This window comes from Lepidochelys kempii, chromosome 11 (assembly GCF_965140265.1).
Source record: "Lepidochelys kempii isolate rLepKem1 chromosome 11, rLepKem1.hap2, whole genome shotgun sequence".
In the NCBI taxonomy this organism is placed as follows: Eukaryota; Metazoa; Chordata; order Testudines; family Cheloniidae; genus Lepidochelys; species Lepidochelys kempii.
The window spans coordinates 69,478,833-69,505,873 of NC_133266.1; the positions used below are offsets into that span (position 1 = coordinate 69,478,833).

General features: G+C 46.8%; 1 protein-coding gene across 8 annotated transcripts in view; it reads right to left on the reverse strand.

Annotated features, from left to right (window-relative positions):
- MLPH (melanophilin) overlaps nt 1-27,041 on the reverse strand; it is an 86,517-nt gene that overhangs the window by 50,758 nt on the left and 8,718 nt on the right. For 7 of the 8 annotated variants that reach the window (XM_073306765.1, XM_073306763.1, XM_073306764.1 and 4 more), the window contains exons 2-4: nt 17,114-17,249; nt 3,423-3,644; nt 1,679-1,815 (exon numbers count right to left, since the gene is read on the reverse strand). In XM_073306765.1, coding sequence (XP_073162866.1) covers nt 1,679-1,815; nt 3,423-3,644; nt 17,114-17,223 — 469 coding nt within the window. In that variant the 5' untranslated portion in view covers nt 17,224-17,249. The remainder of the gene's footprint in view (nt 1-1,678; nt 1,816-3,422; nt 3,645-17,113; nt 17,250-27,041) is intronic. The other variant, XM_073306768.1, reaches the window with a different exon arrangement.

A 27,041-nucleotide genomic window follows, 5' to 3' on the forward strand; every position in this document is an offset into this window, starting at 1 on the left:
CTCAACAGATCACAGTGCACTCCAGCCCTGCACCCAACACATCTCTGTCTCAGGTTCAGAGGAGACCATGGGCACCAGGTTTGTATAATTTTTGGTGGTGCCCAGAATGGGTCCAAGCAGAGCCATCCATCCATAGGACGGCCTGGGGCAACTGCCCCGGGCCCCACGCTTTGAGGGGTTCCGTGCTTCAGGGGGATACAGGGTCCAGGGCAGCCTGGGGGCTTAGCAGCAAGTGACCCAGCCCCAGCTCACCCCGCTTCTCTCCGCTCCATCCCGCCAGTGCCAGGTGTCGCTCGGGGGAGGAAGCCAGAAAGAGGCGTGTTGTGGCGGCGGCTTGCGGGAAGGGGTGGAATGGGGGTGGAGCAGGGGCAGGAAGAGGCTGGGTGGGAGCTTGGGGGAAAGAATGGAGGGGGGGGCGGGGCAGAGAAGGGGCAGGAAGAGGGGGGGCATAGCACAGCGGGGCAGGCTGGGGCCGGGTCTCTCGCTGCTGCCGGTGCCAGGCCCCCTGCTAATCCCCCAGGGCTCCCTGGACCCCGCGTCCCTCTGAAGTGCAGGGGCCCCCAAAGCATGGGCCGAGAATGGTTGCCCCGGTCCGTCCTATGGACGGGACGGCTCTGAAAATATAAGCCCAAACATTGGTGGAGCTGGGTCCATGTTCCTGAATATTGGTGGAGCACGGGCACCATGGGTCCATATAACTCGTTGCCTATGGAGGAGACAGCTCTGGCAGCTGTTCCTACCTAGGAAAATCCTCACCTACCCTTTTAGGGCAGCTTTAGTATCCCTGTGTGCAGCGCAAAGAGGCCTTAGCCTGGGCTGGAATCTGGCCCTCACTTATAGGCTTAGAGATATTTTAAACAACAGTGAGAATACTGATATAAAAGCACCATATTTGTATATTTTTTATATATAGGTGCACAGCAGACACACACATATATATACATACACACATCCAGATTCATCCCTGGTATCAATGGAGTTACACCAGGGATACATTTTACCTAGTCAGTTTGAGTCTCTGTTTGAGACAATCCAAATTTTGAGGCTGGTGAACTGAAGCCCAGAAAGATTAAAAGACTTGCCAGAGGTTACTCAGGAAATCTGTGGCAGAGCAGCTAATTAAGTGAATCCTAATTAACTGAATCTTTGTCTCATTTACTAACAGCAAAAAATACCAATAACTTAGCATTAATTGGTATTATATTATTATAAGTACTAGTATGTAAGCCTCTGACTGCCAGATGCTGGGACTAGATGATGTTCAGTAATTGCCCTGTTCTGTGCATTTCCTCTAAAGCATCTGGCACTGGCCAGTGTTGGAAGACAGGATATTGGGCTAGATGGATCATTGGTCTGACCCGTATGGCCATTTTTATGTATCTGTGTTGTATATCTTCAAAGAGTCACGTAACACCAACAGACGCCGCTCATCAGCGTGGGGGATTGAACCTGGGACCTCTAGAGCTAAATGCATGAGCCTCTACTGCATGCGCTAAACTCTACGTAGCTCTCAACCGAGGCTGTAGAGCAGACTCATTAATCTCTCTCTCTAAGTGGTCTCGGTGTCACTAGATGGGGCAGAACACCGCACCCAGGAGGCGTGTGGGTTACACTTGCACAACCATTAGTTAAATACGCATGTGAGGCAGATCAAAAGGAGTGCAGCCCTTCGCCATACCTAGCAACGTTGGGTTCATTTGCTGCCCATGCTGTAGCCTGCCGTAGAGAGACCGCATCACTTTAGCACTTCCAAACCGCTTGAAACGGGATCTCACGTGTTCATAATACCAATCCAGGGAGCCAATCTTCACAATCCTGCCCAAAGAGAAAGAGAGAGAGAGGCGGTAACTAACAGACATGAGCCAGAGCGGTCGTGCTTTCATTGGCCAATGTCTGATCCGATCCATCCTAGTCAATGCAAGGATTCTCGCTGACCTTAGTTTACTGAGTGTTGGATTGGGCCCCAGTGGAAGACACAGAGAAAGGCAAGATGTTGGGTTTATTTCCCTACTGTACTACCCTGCACACACATATGTATCCTCCTTTCCACTTAGAGCCAGTAAACAATAGTGGACCTGGAGCCTCCGAGGTCTCTTTACTCCCCATCTCTCTGGGGCATCCACAACATAGAAGTGTAACTGCAAAAAGGGATATTCACATTGGTTAAGTTGCCGTGTTTTCAGGGCGGTGGTATGTTGCCTGGAGTTTCAACCTTAATAAAAATGCTCCCTGCCTACAGTACAAATATGGCGGGTGTCCGGAGTGGTTTTGGCTTTTGGTCACTATTTGCTCCCCCAACACTAATGGTCTAACCTCTCTATGACTCGTTATCAATGGAAACTCTGGCTGTGTGCAGCGGAAGGATCTGACAGCCTGTTCCAGAAGACAAGATCATGAAGGGGCCCACTCTATGCTCGGTCACACACCCACACAAATCCCAGAGCACAGACTGCTTCAGAGGGTCCACGCCCGGGGTGATAATCCCTTCCACTCAGCTGCTCTGAGACACCAGTGCCTTCAGTTTCAGATTGAGTGCTGAGACTACCAGGAGCCTCCTTGTATAGTGCATCTCAGGCAAGGACGTCACCATCCGAGTCCCTACGCCTGGGGAGTGCAAGGTTCATTCCCTCCCTGCACCCTGGGAGAAGAGGGGCATATTGCTCCAGAAGACGGGGAGGGGAAAAGACAGGGACATAGCACCATCTCCTCCTGGGGGCAGAAAGGCCCTATTTACAGTCCAACTCCAGCCAGCTCCTTTAGGGCCTAACCGAGCTCTCCAATGAATCCTCACTCCTCTTTTCTTTGCCAATACAGCAGTGACAGTTCCCGTGCCCGTATTTAGAGGAGCACACGGCCCAGGGCTGCCCTGTTCTCTCCCCCACAGGAGGAAAGGTGCTGAGAGCTGCAGCGGGTCACTGCTCACACCCAAGGAGAGAGGCTGTGCTCTCTGCTACTAGGCACCCAGAAGGCGTAGAGGGGGCTCTGGAAAGTTCAGGAAAATGACCTGAAAATAACAGGAACTGCCCAGCAACTACAACATCAAAACTCTTTGGAGAGGGAACTTGCATGTGAGACCCTTTGTGATCCTTGACCATGGCTTTACTTTGCCTAATCTTTGGGGTTACTCATAATAATAGTGCCTAGCTCTTATGGAGCATCATTCACATGTAGATTTCAAAACACTTCACAAAGGAGGGCAGTATTATGATCCCCATTGTACAGATGGGGAAACTGAGGCACAGAGAGACGAAGCAACTTGCCCCAGGCCAGCAATAGGCTTGTGGCAAAGTTGAAAATAGAACCTAGCTCTCCCGAGTGTCTTGCTTAGGGCCCGCCCACTAGGCCACACTGCCTCTCATCTCCAGCTCCATTGCACTGTGAAACCCCTTCGTCTGCGGGGCTGCTGGTCCCTGCCCTTCTACCTGGATAAGCGGCAAGGGTCACAGATCCAGGCTTGCTCCTTTTTGTTGTAGCGGCTGCAGTTCTTGCAGGTGTAGAAATGGCAGTCCAAGCACCGGCGCTTGCTGTTCACCAGGAACTTGAAGGGCCGTAGGCAGTGGACGCAGTGGGTTTCGTTGAGGTGGGATTGATTGGACAAGAGCTCCCTTTTGGTGCTCTCTTTTTCAATCTTGCATTTCAGTTCCCTACAAAAGCCAGACACTGACATCAGGAAACGAGGAACAGACATGGCTACACTACATGGGTTGAATCTGGAAGCAGCCCTGAGGACTCTCAGCTGGGAGACCAGCTGACTCAACAGTAATCTTAAGCACACCAACCCCAGTTCTGCTCTGAATTACGTTGCTGTAAATCTGGAGTGATCGTCCCCTGCTATCACACAGCAGTTTTTGTCTCTACAACTCAACGTGCTTTACAAAGGGGTCAGAATTGTTATCCTCATTTTACAGATGGGGAAACTGAGGCACAGGGAGAGAGGTGACTTATCCCAAGTCAGCCAGCAGGCCAGTGGAAGAGCCAGCAATAGAAAGAACCCAGGTCTCCAGAATCCCAGTGGAGTGCTCTAGCCACTAGGCTATACCTCTCTACTGTACACCACTGAAAGGAATGGCGACCCTCTGGATTTCCATCAGTGTATCTGAGCATGGAATTTGGCCCATTAATGGATTTGTTTATCCTGTGTGACTTTGTCCAAGTATAATTTCATTTAGCTCTGCATCCTTCCACATGACAAGCTCCATGACATTTAGAAATCACTCTAGTGTTTTCCAAGCCCCATGGCTTGTTGGAACTCTGCTCTGTTATCACTAATGAAACAAGTATTAGAAACCAGCAGAGCTGGGCCAAAGAGACAGTGTTTGGCTCTGGATTCAGATTAGATTTAGGCTCGGGCCTGGGTGCAAGGCCAAATGGGCTATATAGGTCAGGTTTGCTGAAATCCATTGCTGACAAGGGTTGTTGGGCATGTTTGGTATTTAACTGAGAGTATAAATGGGCCACTTTTAGCACAGTGACAGAATGCATTACACTCTTTGCCAGCAGATCAAGGGACGTGATCGTTCCCCTCTATTCGACATTGGTGAGGCCTCATCTGGAGTACTGTGTCCAGTTTTGGGCCCCACACTACAAGAAGGATGTGGACAAATTGGAAAGCATCTGGCAGAGGGCAACAAAAATGATTAGGGGAGTGGAACACAACTTATGAGGAGAGGCTGAGGGAACTGGGATTGTTTAGTCTGCAGAAGAGAAGAATCATAGAATCATAGAATATCAGGGTTGGAAGGGACCCCAGAAGGTCATCTAGTCCAACCCCCTGCTCAAAGCAGGACCAATTCCCAGTTAAATCATCCCAGCCAGGGCTTTGTCAAGCCTGACCTTAAAAACCTCTAAGGAAGGAGATTCTACCACCTCCCTAGGTAACGCATTCCAGTGTTTCACCACCCTCTTAGTGAAAAAGTTTTTCCTAATATCCAATCTAAACCTCCCCCACTGCAACTTGAGACCATTACTCCTCGTTCTGTTATCTGCTACCATTGAGAACAGTCTAGAGCCATCCTCTTTGGAACCCCCTTTCAGGTAGTTGAAAGCAGCTATCAAATCCCCCCTCATTCTTCTCTTCTGCAGGCTAAACAATCCCAGCTCCCTCAGCCTCTCCTCATAACTCATGTGTTCCAGTCCCCTAATCATTTTTGTTGCCCTTCGCTGGACTCTCTCCAATTTATCCACATCCTTCTTGAAGTGTGGGGCCCAAAACTGGACACAGTACTCCAGATGAGGCCTCACCAATGTCGAATAGAGGGGAACGATCACGTCCCTCGATCTGCTCGCTATGCCCCTACTTATACATCCCAAAATGCCATTGGCCTTCTTGGCAACAAGGGCACACTGCTGACTCATATCCAGCTTCTCGTCCACTGTCACCCCTAGGTCCTTTTCCGCAGAACTGCTGCCTAGCCATTCGGTCCCTAGTCTGTAGCTGTGCATTGGGTTCTTCCGTCCTAAGTGCAGGACCCTGCACTTATCCTTATTGAACCTCATCAGATTCCTTTTGGCCCAATCTTCCAATTGGTCTAGGTCCTTCTGTATCCTATCCCTCCCCTCCAGCGTATCTACCACTCCTCCCAGTTTAGTATCATCCGCATGATACTAAATGAGAATGAGAGGGGATTTGATAGCTGCTTTCCACTACCTGAAATGGGGTTCCAAAAAGCATGGATCTAGACCAGTGCTACTGAAAGTGGTGGTCCGCAGACCAGTGCCGGTCCGCGAGCCATCGGCTGCCCATGTGCGCGCACATTGGAAAAAAAATTGCCGGTCCCTCAGATCAGATAGCTTGAGAAGCACTGGTCTAGACTGTTCTCAGTGGTCGCAGATGACAGAACAAGGAATAATGGTCTCAAGTTGCAGTGGGGGAGGTTTAGGTTGGATGTTAGGAAAAACTTTTTGACTCGGAGGGTGGTGAAACACTGGAATGCGTTACCTAGGGAGGTGGTGGAATCTCCTTCCTTAAGTTTTTAAAGATCAGGCTTGACAAAGCCCTGGCTGGGATGATTTAGTTGGGGATTCGTCCTGCTTTGAGCAGGGGGTTGGACTAGATGACCTCCTGAGGTCCCTTCCAACCCTGATATTCTCTGATTCTATGAAATCCTGCCAGGTAGCCCTGGAAGATTTTGGTTGTAAACAGTAGAAACCTCAGTAGATCAGCTGTTCTCACAGGATTTTGGCTGAATCCAAAACCACAAAACAGACCCATTGGGCTTAGGTTCCACTGTGGAATTAAAAGCCGTAGGACCAGATGCTTAGAACTTCAATGACGCTTACACTAGCAGAGGGTCTGGCCCAATAACTCTAAACCACGGCCTAAACATGCTGATCACTATTGCCACATTGTTTACTTGTTACTTTCAGATCTGTCTGTACTATCTGTTGTCTCTTGTCTTATGCTTAGATTGTAAGTCTCTGGGGACTTTTTGCTGACTATCTATTGAGCATCTAGCACAATGGGGTCCTAGTTCATGAACAGGGAATCTAGGCATGATGATTATACAGATAATACACACAATAATAAATAATAAAATAATCATAATTTATTTCTGCTTTTCAATTCTCCCCACTCCCTTTAGGAGCTTCACGGGTAGGTTATTTTCATAGGAGTTTGGGCTATCTTCAGTATAGACCTGTTGTTACCTAGAAGAAGAGGAGCTGTTTGAATACATATGTCTTCACTGAAAAGTGCTCTATTTACAATTAACATGGTAGGGAACCGAGATTTCACTATCAGTTCTTACAGTTTTTGGACCCATTCCACAGTCCTGCAGTACTAAAGTCCATGAAACATCTACAGTTTAAAAACCGTAGAAGGGTCTCAGAACACCACGTGTCAGTTACGAAGAAAGCAACCATGTGAGACGTTCATGACAATCCCATGAACGGCTGTCTAATACAGTGTGTGCTTTGAAAGCAATCTGGGCTGGAACTTTGTTAAGAGTCTATTGTGAGGCAAGCATTTCATTTGCTTTTAGGATATGCTATCCAGTCTGGACAACTGGCAATCCTCAATGCAGGAAGCGCTCCACGTAGCCTGCATTTCAAGTAGCAGCCAGGGTTGGTAAAGGCACATTCCAAATCAGCTGAGCAAGAACAGTGTCCTAATGGCAGATCTGTGGCAATACCTGAAGGATTTCTATTTGTTTGCAGTGCAGTGCGTTAGCTAGTACATACCACAGCTTGTTTGCCTTTTGGGTTATGATTAAGAAGCGTCATGTTTGACTTGTAGGAAGGGTCCTTGAAGGCTTGTTTTCCATCTAGGCAGGGCTGGAAAGCTGCCACTTCCTGAACACAGTTAACACGGCCGTTCCACATGGACTCGAAACCTCAGTAGCTCAGCTGTTCTCACAAGATTTAGTTGCGTCCAGGGTAGCCACCCTAGCTGTACACCATTGTAATGCTTTTATCAAGGGGTTAATAAATGGATGTCAGTACGACCCACTAACAGAAAGATTAAAATGCCAGGTCAACAAAGCCAGTTCGGAAGAAAAGAAGAAACCATTCGACTTCATGAACATTTTTCGATATTGGATGGTAGTGGAACGGATGGGAAGAGCCCAAGGAAGCACGCAGGGCAGGATCTGTGGGAATTCTCCTTAGAGCCCATCGGTAGCCTGTGCATAAGATTTTCCAGGAGGATGGGGTACTAAGTGTCACCTGGGGCCAGATTCTGACTTAGTGTAAATCAGCACAGCTCCATTTACTTGAATGGAGCTGTGCCGGTTTAGATCAGCTGTGAATCTAGCCCAATGTGAGCCTGCTCCATGCAATTCCACTGGTGCTTCTGGCCCTGTGATGTTCACAGTAGCAATAAGTTGTTCATCGCTGAGGATGACTTACAAAAGTACCCCAGCAGCCACCTTTTGTCTACGTAATTGAATCCCCAGCGTCGCTTGCTCATTCGGGAAAGCCCTGGCATTCGCTGCTTCCGGGAGCAAAGCACTTTCATACAGAAGTTGCTGTGAGTGGACCAAATCCTGCTCTCAGTTACACACCGACTTTGGTGGAGCTATGCTGTTTGACGCTAGCTGGCACATACAGGAGTAAAAATCAACATGAGAGTCGACTCAGGCCCAAACCCTTTATATTTAGTAAACCAAATCTCTCTCAACGGTGTCTCTGTTAAGCAGCAAATTTACCTGTGGTTATGACACAGATCAAGGGCTCTGGCTTTACAAACAACCTTCTAAAAACTGCTTTCGGAAAGGGGGCTGGTTTTTAGCCCTTTCCAAAGGCGGTTTTTGGCAGGGACATCGGTGCCCAAGACAGACCCTCATTCTTCATCCGAGCTGAAGAGCTGTAGGTATGTGTGTGCTCCGGTTGGCAGTTTGGGTTATGGAATGAAAGAACTCATCAGGTGAAGCAGAACAGAAGTCTCTGGCTACAAGGCAACACACCGTGCCACCCGGGCAGCCCACCTCCTGCATTCTGAGAGTTGCTCTTCAGAGTAGGGATTGTCCTTTTTTATGTTTGTCCAGCACCTTGCACAAGGGGGGTCCAACCAGCATGTGGCCTTTGAGTAATACTCCAATAGAAATGTTAACTAATAATTGCTCTGTGTTGTGCCCAATGAACTTTCCCACTGTGTACAGTACTCGAGGATCAGTTTTTCCTGTTTTCAAAGCCTGCCAGCTCCTCCCTTCCCCTGCCAAGGAGATAACAGGTCTCAGCTGAACCAATTTAAAACCCATAAGAACCACGTGGCCTTTGTTTATTCTTTTCAATAGTCAGGATCGCAGCCAGCTGTTTTGTTACTAAATTCCCTGCAGAATGAGTAAGTGAAGGTGTGGCTGGCATGGGCTGTTATGGAATTACCGGGAAAAGCCTCGAGCAGATTGAGGCCCAAGTCCTCAGTGGCATTCCAGAAAACAGCTGGATAGGCCTGTGGTGGAATACCTGTTGCAGAGGGAGGGTTTGCTGGGTGGCATAGGGCTGGCATACCACTCCCCGGTATAGAAGAATACTGAGGGGATGGCTTCAGGGAGAGCGGGCTGAGATCGAGCTTTTCTGGATTGCAAATGGTTGCCTTGAGTCTGTTCCAGCCTGGGCATAAAGGAGAACAGTAGCCAAAGAGCAAACCATTCCCTGCTGTCACCAGATGTTCCTAAAAACACCTTTGCCCCCATCTTCCCAGGCTGTGCGTCCGGAGGGGCTCAGATGACAATGCAGGATAGATTCTATGGGCCTGATTGCAACCCCATTAACCCTGGCACAAATCCAGGACAATTCCATTCACCTCAATGGAGGTGCTCTGAATTTACCTGGGTGGTTACGGAGATCAGAATCTGTCCCTTGCTGTCGCTAATGATTGAGGTCTGAAGTCATATGGCTTTCTCCTTGTACAATGACCCGATGTTGAATTAAACTGTAACTGGTATGAATGAACTGAGCAACCAACTCAAGGTAACATAAGACTGAGAGGACAACATTCATATTCAGTTTGAAAATCTAAACACAATCAAGGGTCTGGATTCTGCTCTGCCTTGTAGGTCTGAAGCATTTCCTTTGCAATCTTGAGAGTTACCTGGATTGGCAGCAATGGTGAGGCGAGATTCTGATCCAGTAACAAGCGCACACAGAAGACTTTAGCTGAGAAAAACTGCTCATTCAGGAGAACGGTAGTGAGGGAGATTGGATTTTGCTGTGCACTGTGAGTAATGGAGTTTGGTGCATGGTGAATTACAAAAAAAAATCAGGGGAAAACAACATTTGTTTTAAAAAAAATTTTAGCAAATTGAAAAAATGTCAGGTTCAATTAAACCTTTAGATTTTGAGCTCTTAACATTCTTCAAAAAGAACGGGTGGACTTGGGGCACCTTTGAGACCAACACATTTATTTGAGCATCAGCTTTTGTGAGCTGCATGCATCCGATGAAGTGAGCTGTGGCTCACGAAAGCCGATGCTCAAATAAATGTGTTAGTCTCTAAGGTGCCACAAGTCCTCCTTTTCTTTTTGCAGATACAGACTAACCCGACTGCTACTCTGAAATTTAACATTCTTTAATTTTCTAAAAATAAAAGGAAATTTCATCACACAAACTCATTTTCAATAAAAAAAATCAAAACGTTTCATTTTGAAAGTGTTCAAACAAAATATTTTGGAATTTTTTTTTGACTGAAACTATTTGGCAAATGGACTCACATTGGCAAAGTGGTTTGGGATTACCAAATCTGCATTTTTTGCCTCAAGTTTTGATTGAAAAATTTCACCCAGCTCTAAAAGTTAAGGCCTGAACGAACACTCAGAAGACCTGGGTTCAATTCCTAACTCACCCACAGGCAGTCTGTGGGTATGTCTACATTGTGATTAAAGACCCATAGCACAGCCCTGGCTGGCTCGGGTCAGCTGACTCGGGTATGTGGGGCTTGGGCTGTGGGGATAAAAATTGCACTGTCGGGGTTCTGGCTCACGCTGGAGCCTGGGCTCTGAGATCCCACAAAGAGGGGTAGGCCCGGGTTCTGGCCTAAACCCAAACATCTCCACTGCAAGTTTTAGCCCTGTGAACCTAAGTCAGCTGACCTCCAGCTCTGAGACTTGGTGCTGCAGGTTTTTTAATTGCAGTTTAGATATACCTTTAGTGACCTTGGAAAAGTCATTTGATTTCTCCATGCCTCACTTTCCCCTTCTGTAAAATGGGAACGACGACACTCCCTTTTTCCTACCCTTTGGCCATCTATTTAGATTGTAAGCTCTTCAGGGCAGGGACAGTCACTTGCCATGTGTTTTGTACAGCACTTACCACAACAGAGCCCTGATCTTGCTTGGAGCCAATTAGGTGCTACTCTAATACTCTGCTGCTGCTCTACAGCCAAGATATGGTGCTAAAAATGAACACTTTTATGAAGAAGAATATGGACTATTAAAAGGGACCACCTTGCACTCTGCCAAGGATTCCTCTCTGTAGGGCATAAAAAGAATAGTGAGACACAGGGGATGGTGCAGCGGTTCTGGGGCGGTTCCTTGAATCCTTTGTGCACGCTCCCTGTGGTGGTCGGGCACATCGTGCTGTTTCCCACTCTTGGACCCCACGGTGATCCTGACAGATCGGCAGAGGAGCACTATGGTCACTGACGGAGGAGGCTGTCCATCCTGCAAGGATATCCTTAGCCATCCCATTGGGGGCAGGCTAGCAGAGAGAGGGGTGGGAGGTTCATGGAGAAGATGCTACTGTCTCTCGAGTTAGGGGTAAAGCTATCATAGAATATCAGGGTTGGAAGGGACCTCAGGAGGTCATCTAGTCCAACCCCCTGCTCAAAGCAGAACCCATCCCCAACTAAATCATCCCAGCCAGGGCTTTGTCAAGCCTGACCTTAAAAATATCTAAGGAAGGAGATTCCACCACCTCCCTAGGTAACGTATTCACCACCCTCCTAGTGAAAAAGTTTTTCCTAATAGCCAACCTAAACCTCCCCCACTGCAACTTGAGCAGTGAGCTATCACAGACAGGTCCGTGGTGAAGGCAGCACGGATGGCGAGAGAAAACAGTGAACTTGCTCAGGCAATAATGCCCGTCACACCGCTTCCCCGATTACTGTACGTGGTGCTGCATCAAGTTGCATGGGCGCACTCCTACAGACCAGGGTGAGCAACGTGCCATGAAACGGGCATGCATCAAGTCCACCGTAAGGCAGCCAAGTGCTTCCAACATGGGCGAGGGGTAGTTATTTGAGATCGGCTTGTTCTGACCGTGCTGTGTGTATATGTAAATAGCTAACAGATGTTTGCGCTCAGGAGTACGTAGCACAGTTGATGGGTTTGCTGTGCGCTGCAAATGGCTTCTTCTGTGCAGCTCTTCACGTAATTCACCTTACACTTGACTGCACTCCTAGGAACGGATTCCGATCACACTGATGCCCGTGTGGCTGTGTTGACTTAACTAGAGCTCTGTATTGGAAAGGGGCAAAACGCCCCAGGACTGTTTATCCAAGGCACCTGCATGTCGGGTGCAGACTCCTTTTCTTATGCTCTAATTTGGATCCAAAACACGCCTCAGGTTGGGATTTCACTTTGCAAAACCCAAACCTGAGCGAGGAGGTTCTGAAAAATATCAGAAAGTCAACCCCCTCTTGGCTCTGCCCATTTCTACAGCCTGTCAGATCTGTGGCTTAGACCAGCCCCCGTTATGAACCCTAGTAAAAATGGATACAGAATTCATGTAAAAAGAAAAGGAGTACCTGTGACACCTTACAGACTAACCAATTTATTTGAGCATAAGCTTTCGTGAGCTACAGCTCACTTCATCGGATGCATACAGTGGAAAATGCAGTGAGGATGTTTTTATACACACAGACCATGAAAAAATGGGTGTTTATCACTTCAAAAGGTTTTCTCTCCCCCCACCCCACTCTCCTGCTGGTAATAGCTTATCTAAAGTGATCACTCTCCTTACAATGTGTATGATAATCAAGGTGGGCCATTTCCAGCACAAATTCAGGGTTTAACAAGAACGTCTGAGGAACAGTGGGGGGGGGGGGGGGGGGGGGGGAGGAAAAAACAAGGGGAAATAGGTTATCTTGCATAATGACTTAGCCACTCCCAGTCTCTATTCAAGCCTAAGTTAATTGTATCCAATTTGCAAATGAATTCCAATTCAGCAGTCTCTTGCTGGAGCCTGGTTTTGAAATTTGTCTGTTGTAATATCGCAACTTTCATGTCTGTAATCGTGTGACCAGAGAGATTGAAGTGTTCTCCCATTGGTTTGTGAAACCTTTGTGGCAGGCAGCTTGTTCAATGGAGCCTGACCGAACATTTTAGACACCGCACCATTCTAGCTGCCCCTCCGCGTGTGGCCGGAGCGAGCAGTCTCCCTGCTCCTTGTCCATACACACGAATGCCTCTGCCATTCAGACAGATGTTCTACCTCAGTGGTGAAGAATTGTAAATTGCCAGGGGCTAGACCGTCACATGGGCTACATGTCTGCACAGAGGAATGAGAATTACCATTGTACACCAGAACGGGGTGCATGGACCTTGGGTCTGGGTGCTCAGAGGTAAAGCGGGCCCCTGCACATTTGTTCACTTACCCACCTAAGCAGGGGGGTGGGATATGGGAGGATCTTTGGATGTTCCCCAGCCCATGCTCCAGCCAGAATAGCTCAGCCACCGAAGCAGGTGGATGGGCAGGGATGAACAAAGCCCTGGCTCCCATGCACCAGCCAGCACAGCCAGGCTAGTGCACTGCTGTCCTTATCTGCCGCTGGTACAGGCCAACAGCAGATTACAACCCTGCAGCCCCAGCAAGGGAGAAGTAGGGATTGGGCCTCAGAGGGGTGTCTCGGAGGTGCAGTGCCTTGTGGTGCTAGACCTAGGGCGATGCATCTTATACGCCCCACTCCAATCAGGGCTATGCCTCAAGGCACAATCTAGCCCTTGTGATCCCCACAGTTCAGCTTGGAGCGCCAAGGACCTATGCAAGCCAGCCAGGCTCCAGGGCCAGCTAAGCAGATCTGGAGGGCTTTCTCCCTGTGGAAGGGTCATGCAGTGGCTGGTACATCCCCTCATGGCCAGGCAAGGTGCAGCAGCCTCTTGATTCTGGGGTCTCCTCCACTGACAGGCCCTCCAAGTGGGAGTGACTCGCCCCTTCTCACGACTCAGCCCTCCAACTAGGTCACTTACAGTCCCCACCTCTTCGGGGGTAGAAGAGTTCAACAAACAAAACAGTCTAAGACCTTCTGGCAGGTCTGAAGCCCACCCTGGGCCCACTCAGTGGTCCTTCTCCCCTTGCATCCACAGGGCTTTTCCTGCCCTTCTGCTGGTGGCAGGCAGGGAACCCAGAGCCTCCCTCTGCTCTGGGTTCCAGCCCAGGGACCCCATACGGAGCAGCTAAGGTCTGCTCCCTCAGACTCACTGCCGCTTCCCTGGGCCACCTCCTACCTTCAGGGGCCTCCAGCTGCTTTCGCAGAGTGACTCATTTCAGAGCTTTGTCTCTGGGGGTTCCAGCTGCTTCCTGCCCCCTTGTGTCTGATGCAAAGTCCCCCTCAGACTCCCTGGCCACCCCCTCCTGGTCCTCAGCTAGTGCCAATCAGCCACCGTGGAGGAGATCGCTACTGCGTCTTTTAACCCCTTAGTGGCTGTGGCAGGATAGTGTTTATACACCCATCAAATGCCCATTCTGCAGGATTGCCTGGTACCTTCCACATCAGTGGAGTCCTGGTCCATAACTATGAACAACCACAGGCAGGCTGGACGTTTTTGTAGGGACCACACAGACAAATCTCCAGCCACTCAATGCTGACTATGGAGGACAAATAAGCTTGTTTGTGTGAGCACTTCCCAAGGTCATGATGGAATAAACATGAAGAAAAGAAAGATGGTAATGGCAAGAACTTCATTTTAAGGCCCAACCTTAAACCAGAAACAGAAATGAGCTGTGTGCTAGAGTATAAAAGTATTAATTTGTAGCCCTGGCAGGTGCCTTGTCCCTGTCCGCCAGCCCTCAAAACACACTCAACCTCCTGATCTCATCCCCCTGGTGACCAGGCAGCATGAAGGGTTCATTGCATTGGCTGACTCTTTTATGTCTTACATTGTGGAACAGGGTAAAAAAGGGGGCACTGATAAAAAAATGTTAGCGATAGAAACCAACTGGTTTCTAGGCCCTGCAAGCTTGTGCTCCCAGCCATCAAATGATCTAAAACATTCCTTTCTAGCCTTAGCATTTGGCAAGGTAGCTTCTTTTGAAATCACATGGGAGAGACTTTTGTTTAGCTGATGAATTGGTACAAAAATGGTTTTCAGGACCAGTGACCAGAAAGAAAAAACACTGCTCCCTGCCACACTGAATCAAACTCACCAACTCTAAACATTTAAAGGGCCTATTTAAAGGGCCTGGCATAGCAGGATAAAAAGTTTGTCCAACAGTGTAATTGGCCATTTCTGCTCAGAAGACACAACAGGGAGTTTGTCAGTCCGGAGGGAGGCCTGTTGGCAGAGCCGCAGGGAAACTTTAAGGTATGTCAGAGTCTAGCAGGCATTAGTTGTTTCCGGTTGCCATGAGCACTATAAATTCACTCCTCCCTGGCCCTCCTGAACTGCTGGGAAGTCAGCTCACCATGGGCACGGGAACATGTTTTATGGTTATAGACACTATAAAGGAGTCAATGCAAACAGAATCTCCAGGAAGTCACCCACATTTATGATTCACGGTGGAGCTGCTTTGCTCTCTTACCTCAGCGTACAGTATAAACAATTCCCTCTCCAGGACAGAATTAGTCTTTCCCGTCTCTTTCCAGGTAACTGTGTTACTTTAACGCCCTTGTTGTTGCTCGCCAAGCTGCATGATTAACATGGCACAGCCTTTGGGACCACGTAACGCATAGAGGATCTTGTAGGAAAAAAATCATTCAGAGTAACAATCTCTGCCTCCCACACACACGGCATTTCCCTATTCAAACGCCACGTGTTTTGTGAATCTGAGCTCATTCCAGATGTGTGTGGGGCACATTGGTGCTGCCCATTCGCTATTTACTCCCGTTGGTGCATTGGGTTAGAAGGGGGTCTGCTCTTGGTGCATCACAATCTTTAATGTATTTACCCTCACAACACTCCTGAGACACAGGGCAGTGCAATTATCCCCACTGTTCAGGTGGGAAAGAAAGGCACGTTGAGACAGAGACTTGCCCGTGGTCACACAAGAGGTTCGTGCCAGCACAGGGAACTGAACCCAGGTCTCTAAAGTCCTAGGCTAGTGCCTTAAACACTGGACTTTACTTCCTGATCTGCAAGAGCTCAGGTGCTCTGAAGTCCATTCTGAGAAATTCCTTAGCACCCATTTTTCTAGACACTGTCCAGAGGAGGCTGCTGGTAGCGGGGACCCTTCAGTGGCCACGGGTAAGATGCTCTGATGCTGGTTCTGAAGATTCCCATTACTGTTAGTGATTATTATTTTTTCCATTTTAAAATGTCCCCTTTGTCAAAGGGAAACTACAAACCCCAGCAGGTTGCCACAAACGACCAAATTCAGCCCTGGTATAAGTCAATGCAACCCCTTTTCAAAGCCATCACAGTTGTATCTAATTATGCAAACTGAATTTGGCCCCAGGTTTTTTCGCTGGGGACACCTACCACAAACAAACCAGGGTGGCTCACGCATGCAGTATGTGCATAGGCAGGAGACGGTCACTGTTATTCCATTCTTTTGAGCCAAAGGCCTGAAATCAATCAGTTTCCTACCCCCAGAGCAGGTCAGAGGATAGTGATTTGTCAATTTCAATCTCCTCTGCAGGCTCACCAGTTCAGTGCCAACAAGGTCAGCAGAAGTGCAGCGTCACACAGAAGATGAAATAACGAGTTCACATAAAACTAAGTTTTTAGTCACTCCTCTTTCAAAACAGAACTGGACATTTCTGCTGGTCACAGCAAGTACAGTGAACTTTCCCACCATATATTTTGCAGCATTGAGATGTACAATACATACTATAGAACACAGCTGGGCAAAACCTCTCGGATTAGAAATTTCATCCAATTTTAAAAGAAGAAGAGATGAAAACGTTATAAATGTGGACCTATTTTTAGCCAGCTCTTTTGCAAACTGCCCACTCATGAGAACCACGCAGGTATTTGAATTTACTCTGCTGTTAGTTTATAAAAGCCTGCTCTAATAAATTTGTTAGTCTCTAAGGTGCCACAAGTCCTCCTTTTCTTTTTGCCAATAAAAGTAAAAGCAATGGAGCCAAATTCCGGACTTTGGTCCATACACTGAAAGCTGGGCATCTTTGAAATCAGACTTTGGCCCATGACATTCCTGGGGGGAGGGTACTGAACTTCTGGTCCGATACTTAGCTGGCAAAAATTGGTGTAGCTCCGCTAATTTAAAATCAGTGATTGATCCTGATGGAGCTATATTGATTTGCACCGCTGAGTATCTGGAGCCTCCCCTTCAGACTGTAACCAAATGCAGTGGACCACTAGGTTAATACAATGGGCTGCTCCTTTCTCCTGTTGGCTTTGCTGGCAGCAGGGTCAAGCCCAAACTGTTTTTTCTTGCCCAGACTTTCAAACTGTTGGCTTTGTCTGTTCTCATGTTAAAAGAGACCTCAGGGATCTGAGCCTGCTATTTCCTTTTGTAAGTCATCAAAGCCTTGAAGTGTGCATAAAGAATGTACTCACTCCAATCTCTCTTCCTCTTTCTTCCGCAGATCAAAGTCCCGTTGAACCACCTCCCAGACGTGCTTGGCCTCTTCATCTGTTAGCTTGGAAAGATCCAGTTTCCTTCCCATCCTAGCAAGCAGTTGTGTCAGGGGATCTAAACAATGGGAACAGGAGGAAATAGATCAGTAAGGTTATATAAGAGCCAGTCTAGATTCAAAGAGACATTGTCATGTTCTTTGTCAGACAAGGCACATGCTCATGCATCTCCTGGGAGGTATTTCATATTGACAGAGGGAAGGAACTTACTCCACCTCTGTCAATATCTGTATGAGTTGGTTCATTCCATTGGTTGGAATGTGCGGTGACATTGTGTACAATGGGTGGGCGGTTGTGGCAATGCAAATCACTTGCTGATATAGCCTGCCTTCAAAGAGTAACACTGTAGTGGTCTAAAGCCTATGGGCAGCTTCCTTGGAATTAGGGGAAGGCTCTATCCCTTTGCCCAGAGTCATACTGAGAGAGCCTGATACAATTGAGGCCTTCATTTGGAGAGTAAAATGCTTATTAACATTAATAATGCTTCTTATACAGGCTGTTTACAAAGTGTACCTGAACTATACACATCTTAAACATTTCCCAAACAAGTCAAGGCCTGATGTTTAGGGTTTGGGTGACAGGACTTCTAGAATCTTCTCTGCTTGCCATGGCAGCTATAGGATGAAAAAAATGTCATCCCCATGGACTCCAAAGGGAGCAGGGTGGCTTTTGTCAACTTCTTGTCTCTCCTTTTCCTTATTTTCTACACTAAGCTGCAGGGCTAATGGGTATCAAGCCAACCAGTCCTCAGGCCATGTGGTCCTGGATGTGGTCCCTGCCTGCTGATGTCTCCCTACTGGGAGAGGTTTTCCCTGTCAAACTGATGTCAACTGCAGCTCCCCGGTCTTTAGCCTGACCTGAACATCTGCGGACAAGGGTGTTGCTGCCCCTTTGACAGAGGGTGCCAGCTTTGGCCTTATGTAAGCATTCTACAGACACCTGCAGCCAATTGTCACAGAACACCTTTTCCCCTCTTCTGGTTCATTGGCTTGTTTCTTTCTCATCTGATTTGGTCCCAGCTTTGTACATAAGCCAAGCATATTTTGGTTGCAACTTATTGAACAGTGTCATCGTAACATTAATGTTGTCACCATGAATTCACTAATGTCACCACCATAACTTAAAAGACAAGTCTGGTTTCAGAGCATGCATGTGATTCCTGAAGGCAGAAGGTTTAAATCTCTTGTTATTAACAAGAGCCCTAATACACAGTACAAGCCACCGGGTGCAGGATAACACCTAAAATAATCTGATTGCCACAACAGGCCTAATTATCACCCTTGCTTCTCATTCACTTAATAAAACATTTCTCTGTCACCGAGTGGGGGGCACTGTCCTTGAATACTCTGGGTATTCAAAGGAATCTATTTTCTTCCTTTGTAGGAGAAAACATTACTTAATATGCTTCCCTCCCCCTGGGTATTTAAGGCAAGAGGAAGACACACTAAAGAGGTACGAAGAACTTCTAATCCTGGCAGAATTATCTGTTGAGACCATGCTCTCAACAGAGACCATCCACCCAAAATGAGTTCTACCCATGCCACCTCCATTTCAGATAGTCTCCTACAGTCCAGGCTGGAAATTCCTTGTCACAGCTAGTTAGCTGTCAGGCAAGAGGAAGAGTAATTCAGTCTAGCAATTCACTTTGAGCAACAGATAGAACAACCACCACCGGATTTGAGCCTGAAAAGGACTTTAGGTGAGCTGAATCCAAATTCAAATGAATTTTGTGTGGAAACGGTGTTTTCAGGAGAAGTCAATATCTGAGGTGAGCACATGCCTTTCCTTTGAAGCCATAAATCTATTTCTAGCTTGTCCAGCTGCATTGTGAGCCCAATAAGAACAATTAGTTAACTGGCAGAAGTGAGCAATGAGTTTATCAGCAAATTATGTAAGCAGATTTGAGAGTGGCTTTGCACCAATAAATCCAAACGGCAGGTCAATAGATGACAATTAGCATCACATCAAGATCCTGTCTAAGGGCTTTTGTTGCAATTATCCCAGGACCTCTCAAACATTGGTTTGCTCCTGTTCTGAATTCATTAATGAGAAGACAAAAAACCAAAAACATTCTAACTATTCATACTGTACTGAGTATCTACATGCCTGTTTGCAGTTTCCAGGCCCTTCACAAACACAACAGCACATACGCTGCTCATACAAGGAAGGAAATATTTTGTTGACAAGACAGTCACAACTTTTGGTCCCACTGGGCAAGAGATCAAGTAGAATGCAATGTTTTTGCTTGAAATTGGCATCTATGACCAACTGCTTGCACAACAGTGATGAAAAGTTTGACATCCTGGTCTTACTTTTGTTGCTATTCAAGTCAATGGCAATGCTCCCTTCTAACTTCAGCAGGAAGAGGATCACTCCTTATTTTACAATGTGGAGCCTCGTCTGAAAGTGACTGTGAACATGTCTCAATATCATAGGGTCAGATTCTGCCACCTCCTCTTACCGAGTGGCGCCTTCTACCATGGAAATCAATGGGATTGCTTATGAAGGAAGCTACCACTAAGCCCAAGAGCCAAACACTAAGCATTCAGCATTTGCCCAATTTTCATTCCACTGAAATCAGTAAAACTCTCATTGACTTCAAAGGGACCCCAGTTCAGCCAAGAACGTAAGCACAAGGCTTAACTTTAAGAACTGGAGTAGACTCACTAGAATCGATGTTGATTGGAAAATCGATGCTCAATGGAAAAAACCTACACGCTCAGGTGGTCTGCTGAACTGAGACAACAGCAGAGTTGGTCTAACAGTCTGCACTGGTCCTACACTTCTTATTAGCGGGGCCTCAATATTGCGGTTTTCATAAGCAATGTCATTTTTGTCAGCAATGTGCCTGCAGAGAGGTCAGACAGGGCAGCATCACATGAAAATGACATTTGAACTAGAATTCTGGAGCCAAAAAATAAAAAAATAAAATCTTCCTTGATACAGTTCTGGTAAGTTAGGTTCATATTTAAAAGTTGCGGCAGCTTTCTCGGAAATCCAATGGGAAAGCTATTGCCTGACAGTGAATAGCACGTACAAGCTGAAGTTGATATTTTTAACGTTTGTTCATGGAATTTTGCAGCTTTACACAAGAGCATTCATCAGCATGAAAGCCTCAAACAAACCTTCTATTTTAAGAAAATGAAATCAATATGACCATCAGCTGATTTCCCCATTCCCTCTCTTACATATGTCCGAATAAAATGCACAAAACTTATTAACTTGAGTCAGCAGATGTTTTACTTATCTGGTGACCATGGATGAGCCAAAGGGAATTAATCTCCATCTCATGTAAATCGATGTAGGATAAGCTGGAAGGATAAGCTGGTTTACACCAGCTGAGGATCTGGCCCCAAAGGCTTCAGAATGACAGCATTACTGTAAGATCAGTTTAAAAAAGGCTTTTTTTTTTGCCATCTCAGCTAATAGCTATGTCGGGCAGGGGTGTGGATTTTTTCACGCTGGACAGACATAGGTATGGCGGTGTAAGTTTTCTGTGTAGATCAAGCCCAGGAACCAACAGGCTTCTCGAACTAAACTGACAGCTTGATTTTCAGAAGAATGGGAGCCCAAGGCTGCACACAAAGCGAGGTGTGCAACTGCATGCTTATTTTACACACAAGATTCCCACAGCGGTGCACAGAAATCAGACACTTGTGCACACAAGTCAGGCCATCACTGGCTGGCTATCGAGGCAATTACCTGACTTGCAAGTGGAAAAAGTAGCACATACCACTGCGGCTGCTTAAATGAAGCTGCCTTCACCTTCATACTCCCAGCAAAGCTCATGCATTGCAGTGGAGATTTCAGTTCTCCACGTCCTCAGTGTAGTCACTTAAGCAGCCTTAGAGATAGTTCAACAGGAATGAAATAGGAATGAGAGCACTCATCGTGACAGCAATGAAGGATGAGGTGGTATGTGAGAGCGCTGCTAACTCAAGCCAGGCAGAAAAGGGGGAGCCCCTCTTTGCTTTTAGCTGTATTCCACCACCCCCACATCCGCCCTTGAACCCCTGCTTAGTAATAAGTGTACATGCATTTTGCACTACAGCTGGGTGAAGTTTTTCAGAACACAAGTGGCAAATTCAGGTCAAATTTGGTGAATAGTTTTGGCTAAAAAAAAAACAACCCTGAAAAAATTCAAGAAGTTGCAAGGATTCGGTTTGGCCAGTTCCAAATGGAATGTTTCAACTTTTCCATTTTGAAACAGTGAATTTAGCGGAACTCTCAATAAATGAGAGAGAAATACTTGAAAATAACCCAAAATGAAAAAATCAGGGAAAAAATAGTTGTGGGTGTGTGATAGGAACCACTCCCTCTCGTGAGCGCCCCCTTTTGGGTGGGTTCAAACCTGCTCTTTCTTGGGGTGTCCCCTGTCAGCTGGTGCCCTCGTCAGGTGGGTCTTGAGTGGCTCAGCCCTCTGGCCAAGTCACACCCAGTCAATGTGTATGACCTCACAAACCCCTTCCGGGATAAGAGGTCCAACTGGGCCTCTCCCTATGCCCTTGGTAATGTCTGCAACCCTGTCTCCAGGCTCAGTACTCAGTCCTTTCTGGGCTAGCTTTAAGTCTGTCCCTGCCAGGGTACAGAGCAGTGACCCAGGGCTTTCTTTGCCTTTAAATTCTAGCCCTGTGCTTGGGCTTCTAAATTAAACGTGTCCCCTTCTTGGGGCTTTGGCCACTTTTCCAGTGTTGGGACTGGGACCCACCCACTACTCTGGGTCCCAACCCACAGAACCCTCAAATAGCCACCACGTGCTGCTCCCTTTAATAGTTGCTGCTGCTATTCACTGGGCAACTTCCCACAGACCCCCTTGCTCTTCACCCTTACCTCAGGGTTCTCTGGTCCATGCTCGAGCAGGGTCTCTTCCAGATCTCGTTACCTGTGGAGTTTCACGGCCTTCCAGTCCTTCTTCCCCCTTCTGGTCCCAGCCAGCAACTGACCTGCTCAGCCCCTGCAGCATCTTTTAATAGAGCCTGATGGGCTCTGATTGGCTGCTTCCCTGCAGCCTTTCTAGGCAGGCCTGGAGGACTCACTTTCACTGCTTCTTTTCTGGGGCAGGGTGTGGTAGGACCACAGGGCCTCCAGCAGGGCGCCTCAAAGGCCCTGGTACACCCTGTCACAGGGTCAAACAAAACATTTTGTTCAACCACAAACAATTTCCCCCCCAGTTTTTCCGTTCTGGTGAGAAAAACCAAAATAATTCACTTTTGGTTCAAACTGAACAAATTTTTTTTTTTTAAAGATAGTTTGATTTGGTCCTTGAACTGAAAAAAATCAATTATTTGCTCAACTCTATCGTGCACGTTTTCCCAGACTTGACTTTCTGAAAATCAAGTCGCCAAGGTTAATTAAAAAATCTGGTGTCTCTCAGTGTATCCTCAGCTACTCTTTTTGATATTATGGGCCAGATCTTCAGCTGGTGTAAATCAGTGCAATTCCATGGATTTGGACAGAGCTCTGCTGATTTATACCAGCTGTGAACCTGGTGCTGTAAATCTGTGTTTCCTCACCAGGCCATCAGAGTGCAAGACTCCCTAATGGCCTATGCACTCAGAACCGTGGCAAATCCCTGCAAGTGGCCAGGGAGAAGCAAGAGGTCCTGGTGGTGCTGAAATTGAGATCTGAGTTTTGCAGCTCACGCCCTTCTCTGAGCTGAAAGAAGGCAAGCAAAACGAACACAAAGGATCCAATTCACTGCAGGGTGAAGAGATTACACTGTATCCAAACACGGCAGGCAGAAAGCCCTGCCTGCCAACCCCGAGGAAGCCTCCACTCACGTCAAAGGCAAGTTCACTGGCTCTTGTTCGCTCTTTGGAACGGTCACAAGATTTCTCAGGTCTATAATCCCATTTTTCCCCTTCACCCGTTTGTAGTTTTCTACAGCGCTCCTATCGTTTGCACTTTGCATCCCTTCAGAACATTGCAATGACATTCAGTACACAGGGCACTGGGAGAAAACAAGTTCAAACAGCTCTACCTGCAAACTGGATATACACCAGGCATCCTATGGTTTTATATATTGCTATTTGCAACTTTTATTTAATGGTCCAATCTCATTTTGGATAGAGTTTAAGGCAAACCTTATCACAGTTATAACTTTAGGCTAAGGAAAAAGGGCTCTCATTAGTCTTTTATTAATTGCTGGAGCAAACATCACCAGGACATTAATGAGGGTTAGAAATTGACAGCCCCTGGAAATTAGAAAAGGAAGCTTTGTTTAGCAGTTCCTACTGGGAACTGACAATCCGCTAACACTCACAGTGTAGGCTGTAATTTGTAAAGGCGTGTGTTCCAGATTTGACAGCAGTGTGTATGATTGACAGTGGACATTAAGATGGATCATGGGTATAGATTCATAGATATTTAGGTCAGAAGGGACCATTATGATCATCTAGTCTGACCTCCTGCACAACGCAGGCCACAGAATCTCACCCACCCACTCCTGAGAAAAACCTCTCACCTATGTCTGAGCTATTGAAGTCCTCACATCGTGGTTTAAAGACTTCAAGGAGCAGAGAATCCTCCAGCAAGTGTGCCGTGCCCCATGCTACAGAAGAAGGCGAAAAAGCTCCAGGACCTCTTCCAACCTGCCCTTGAGGAAAATTCCTTCCCGACCCCAAATATGGCGATCAACTGAACCCTGAGCATGTGGGCAAGATTCACCAGCCAGACACCCAGGAAAGAATTCTCTGTAGTAACTCAGATCCCACCCCATCTAACATCCCATCACAGGCCATTGGGCCTATTTACCATGAATATTTAAAGTTCAATTAATTGCCAAAATCATGTTATCCCATACTAGATAGACACAGCCTAGATTGGAAACTAGTGAGATTATTCTTAGTCTCCTTCCTCCTCCTTTAAATCCCAACCGTTATAAAATCCTGCTACTCTCTTTAAGGGGCTACATTGTAGCTTTACCGCTAGCTTTGAAGGAAAAGTTGTGCATTGTTGCACTGCCCCAAGGGGGGACTAGGACCCAAACTCTGACTCAGTCATGATTCTCCCTTGCTTCATAGGAGAAGTACATAGAATATCAGGGTTGGAAGGGACCTCAGGAGATCATCTAGTCCAACCCCCTGCTCAAACCAGGGCCAATCCCCAATTTTTGCCCCAGATCCCTAAATGGCCCCCTCAAGGATTGAACTCACAACCCTGGGTTTAGCAGGCCAATGCTCAAACCACTGAGCTACCCCTCCCCCCTAAACTATGCATGACAGGCCTCTACCTGGTGCAGCTTCCTTCCCTCTCCGTGTAGGCATGGCTGTGCTGGCTGCTGCACTGGGGATGAGGTGGATGGACTCAAAGCTGTGCCTGGCTGCTGTCTCCCTTCCGTACTACGACACGCAGCGAGGGTAGACCAGCTTGCAGCCCTCTACTTCTACGTGTGAGCTCTCAGTGATGTTCTAATCGGCTCGATATCAGAGCAACTGACTGATGCCAAAATACAAGCCCGCCGGTTTTAGGAATTCTTATATGACAATAATGCTAAAATCACAGGAGCATTGCTGCTGATTGATGCAGTGATGCTATGCCATGTATTTATTATTCACATACCATTTTTTAAACGAGTGTGAGCAAGATTCAGACATTCTTACTCTGCTTTTGGTGTGTCTTTAACTAGGACCAGATTCTACTCACATGAAGTTCCACTGGCTTCAACAGGAGTCAGATGCTACTCAATGGGAGAACAATCTGACCCTTAGCAATACACTTACAATGTTTTTCAGTTTGAGAATCAAGGGGCAGAGTCCCATCCCTTTCCTCATGTTGAGTAGTGGCTTACTCCAGAGGTAGCTGTCCCACTGAAATCCGTGGGAGCAACCCTGGAGTAAAGGTGTGAGAAAGGATAGTAGAATCTGGCCCTATGTCAGGAGGACAGGACTTTTTCCTTGAGAAACCGAGCTTGACCATGCCTCAGGGGAGTTAAATTTTGATCTCTGTTATAAACAGTGTAAATCTGATGTACTGTCTCAGGAATTACATTAGTAAAAAGATTTCAGTGGTAGCCGTGTTAGTCTGTATCAGCAAAAAAACCCAAGGAGTCCTTGTGGCACCTCAGAGACTAACAAATTTATTTGGGCATAAGTTTTCGTGGGCTAGAATGAAGTGGGTTCTAGCCCACGAAAGCTTATGCCCAAATAAATTTGTTAGTCTCTAAGGTGCCACAAGGACTCCTCGTTTTTTTTTAGAAAAGAGGTACACTTGCTTTTGTTTTCTGGTACTGTTTGAATGGGTTAAATCGAATTCATGAAAATATACAGAAACAAGACGCTATTGTACCTGCCTCTGTGCAGATGTTTAATACCCAGCGAAGCCAGCTGCACTGTAAACCAATAAAAATTAATGGAAACGTGCAAAGTAAACAGTAACTAAACAAACACAAGTCAATTCCTTTCCTATCTGACATGACTTCAAGCATACAGCATGCACAGGTGTTTAATGACTTAAATATTCCTATTACAGCTAAGCAGTAATGGATAGGAACACAATGAATTGAATGGCTTGGCTTAAATTGGCCTGTGGGAACAATGCATGAATGCCAGCCACATTCCAGGAGACATGGCTGAGAATCAACAGGAAATTCATCACAGATTTTAACGATACTGACTTAGTGGAGTTACACCAGGGATGAATTTAGTCCAACAAGCCTTGGGCATGAAATGCTATTGTGTGGAGTCTAGAGTAAAAGCATTTCATAGAATCACAGAAGCCAGAGATGGGACCTATTAGTAAATTACCCAGGCCTTTTCCCTACTGCCAGTGCAGGAGTGATTCCTACTGCACATTCCCAATGCTTTACAAATCGATTGCACCAGAGAGCCAAGCAGCCGTTAGGCCAAGGAGTCATTTGGCCTTCAGAGACTATTCCACAGCCTCAGACATCTCACTGGCAGAAGCATTCCCAGATATTCAGCCATAACGTCTTAGTTTCATCCCATCAATCCTACTTCTACTCAAATAGTCTACGGTACAACCACAGTGGCTCTGTGATATCATAAACTGGAAACTTTGTGGCAGCTTAATTCAACTCGTTTGCATTTAAATGAGCTGTGACAATTGATAACATGTTCATTATGGTAGTCCCAGTGTTATTTCTTTTGCTATTAATTCCATTTGTGCTGGGCCCACATTTTCAGGATTTCAACATGCTGCAGGTTTTTCTAAGGATAACTGTACTGTAGAAATTGTCATGGGGGAATCTAGATGTTTCAGGAGCTAAGGAGGAAGCCCTTGGGATTTTTAATAACTAAGAATCATAGAAGATTAAGGTTGGAAGAGACCTCAGGAAGTCATCTAGTCCAACCCCCTGCTTAAAGCAGGACCAACCCCAACTAAATCATCCCAGCCAGGCCTCTGTCAAGCTGGGCCTTAAAAACCTCTAAGGATGGAGATTCCACCACCTCCCTAGATAACCCATTCCAGTGCTTCACCACCCTCCTACTGAAATAGTTTCCTCTAATATCCAATCTAGACCTCCCTCACTACAACTTGAGACCATTACTCCTTGTTCTGTCATCTGCCATCACTGAGAACAGCCTAGCTCCATCCTCTTTGGAACCGCCCTTCAGGTACTTGAAGGCTGCTATCAAATCCCCCCCTCACTCTTCTCTTCTGAAGACTAAATAAGCCCAGCTCCCTCAGCCTCTCCTCATAAGTCATGCGCCCCCTAATCATTTTCATTGCCTTCCGCTGGACTCTCTTCAATTTGTCCACATCCTTTCTGCAGTGGGAGGCCCAAAACTGGACGCAGTACTCCAGATGTGGCCTCACCAATGCCGAATAGAGGGGAATAATCATGTCTCTTGATATGCTGGCAATGCTCCTACTTATCCAGCCCAAAATG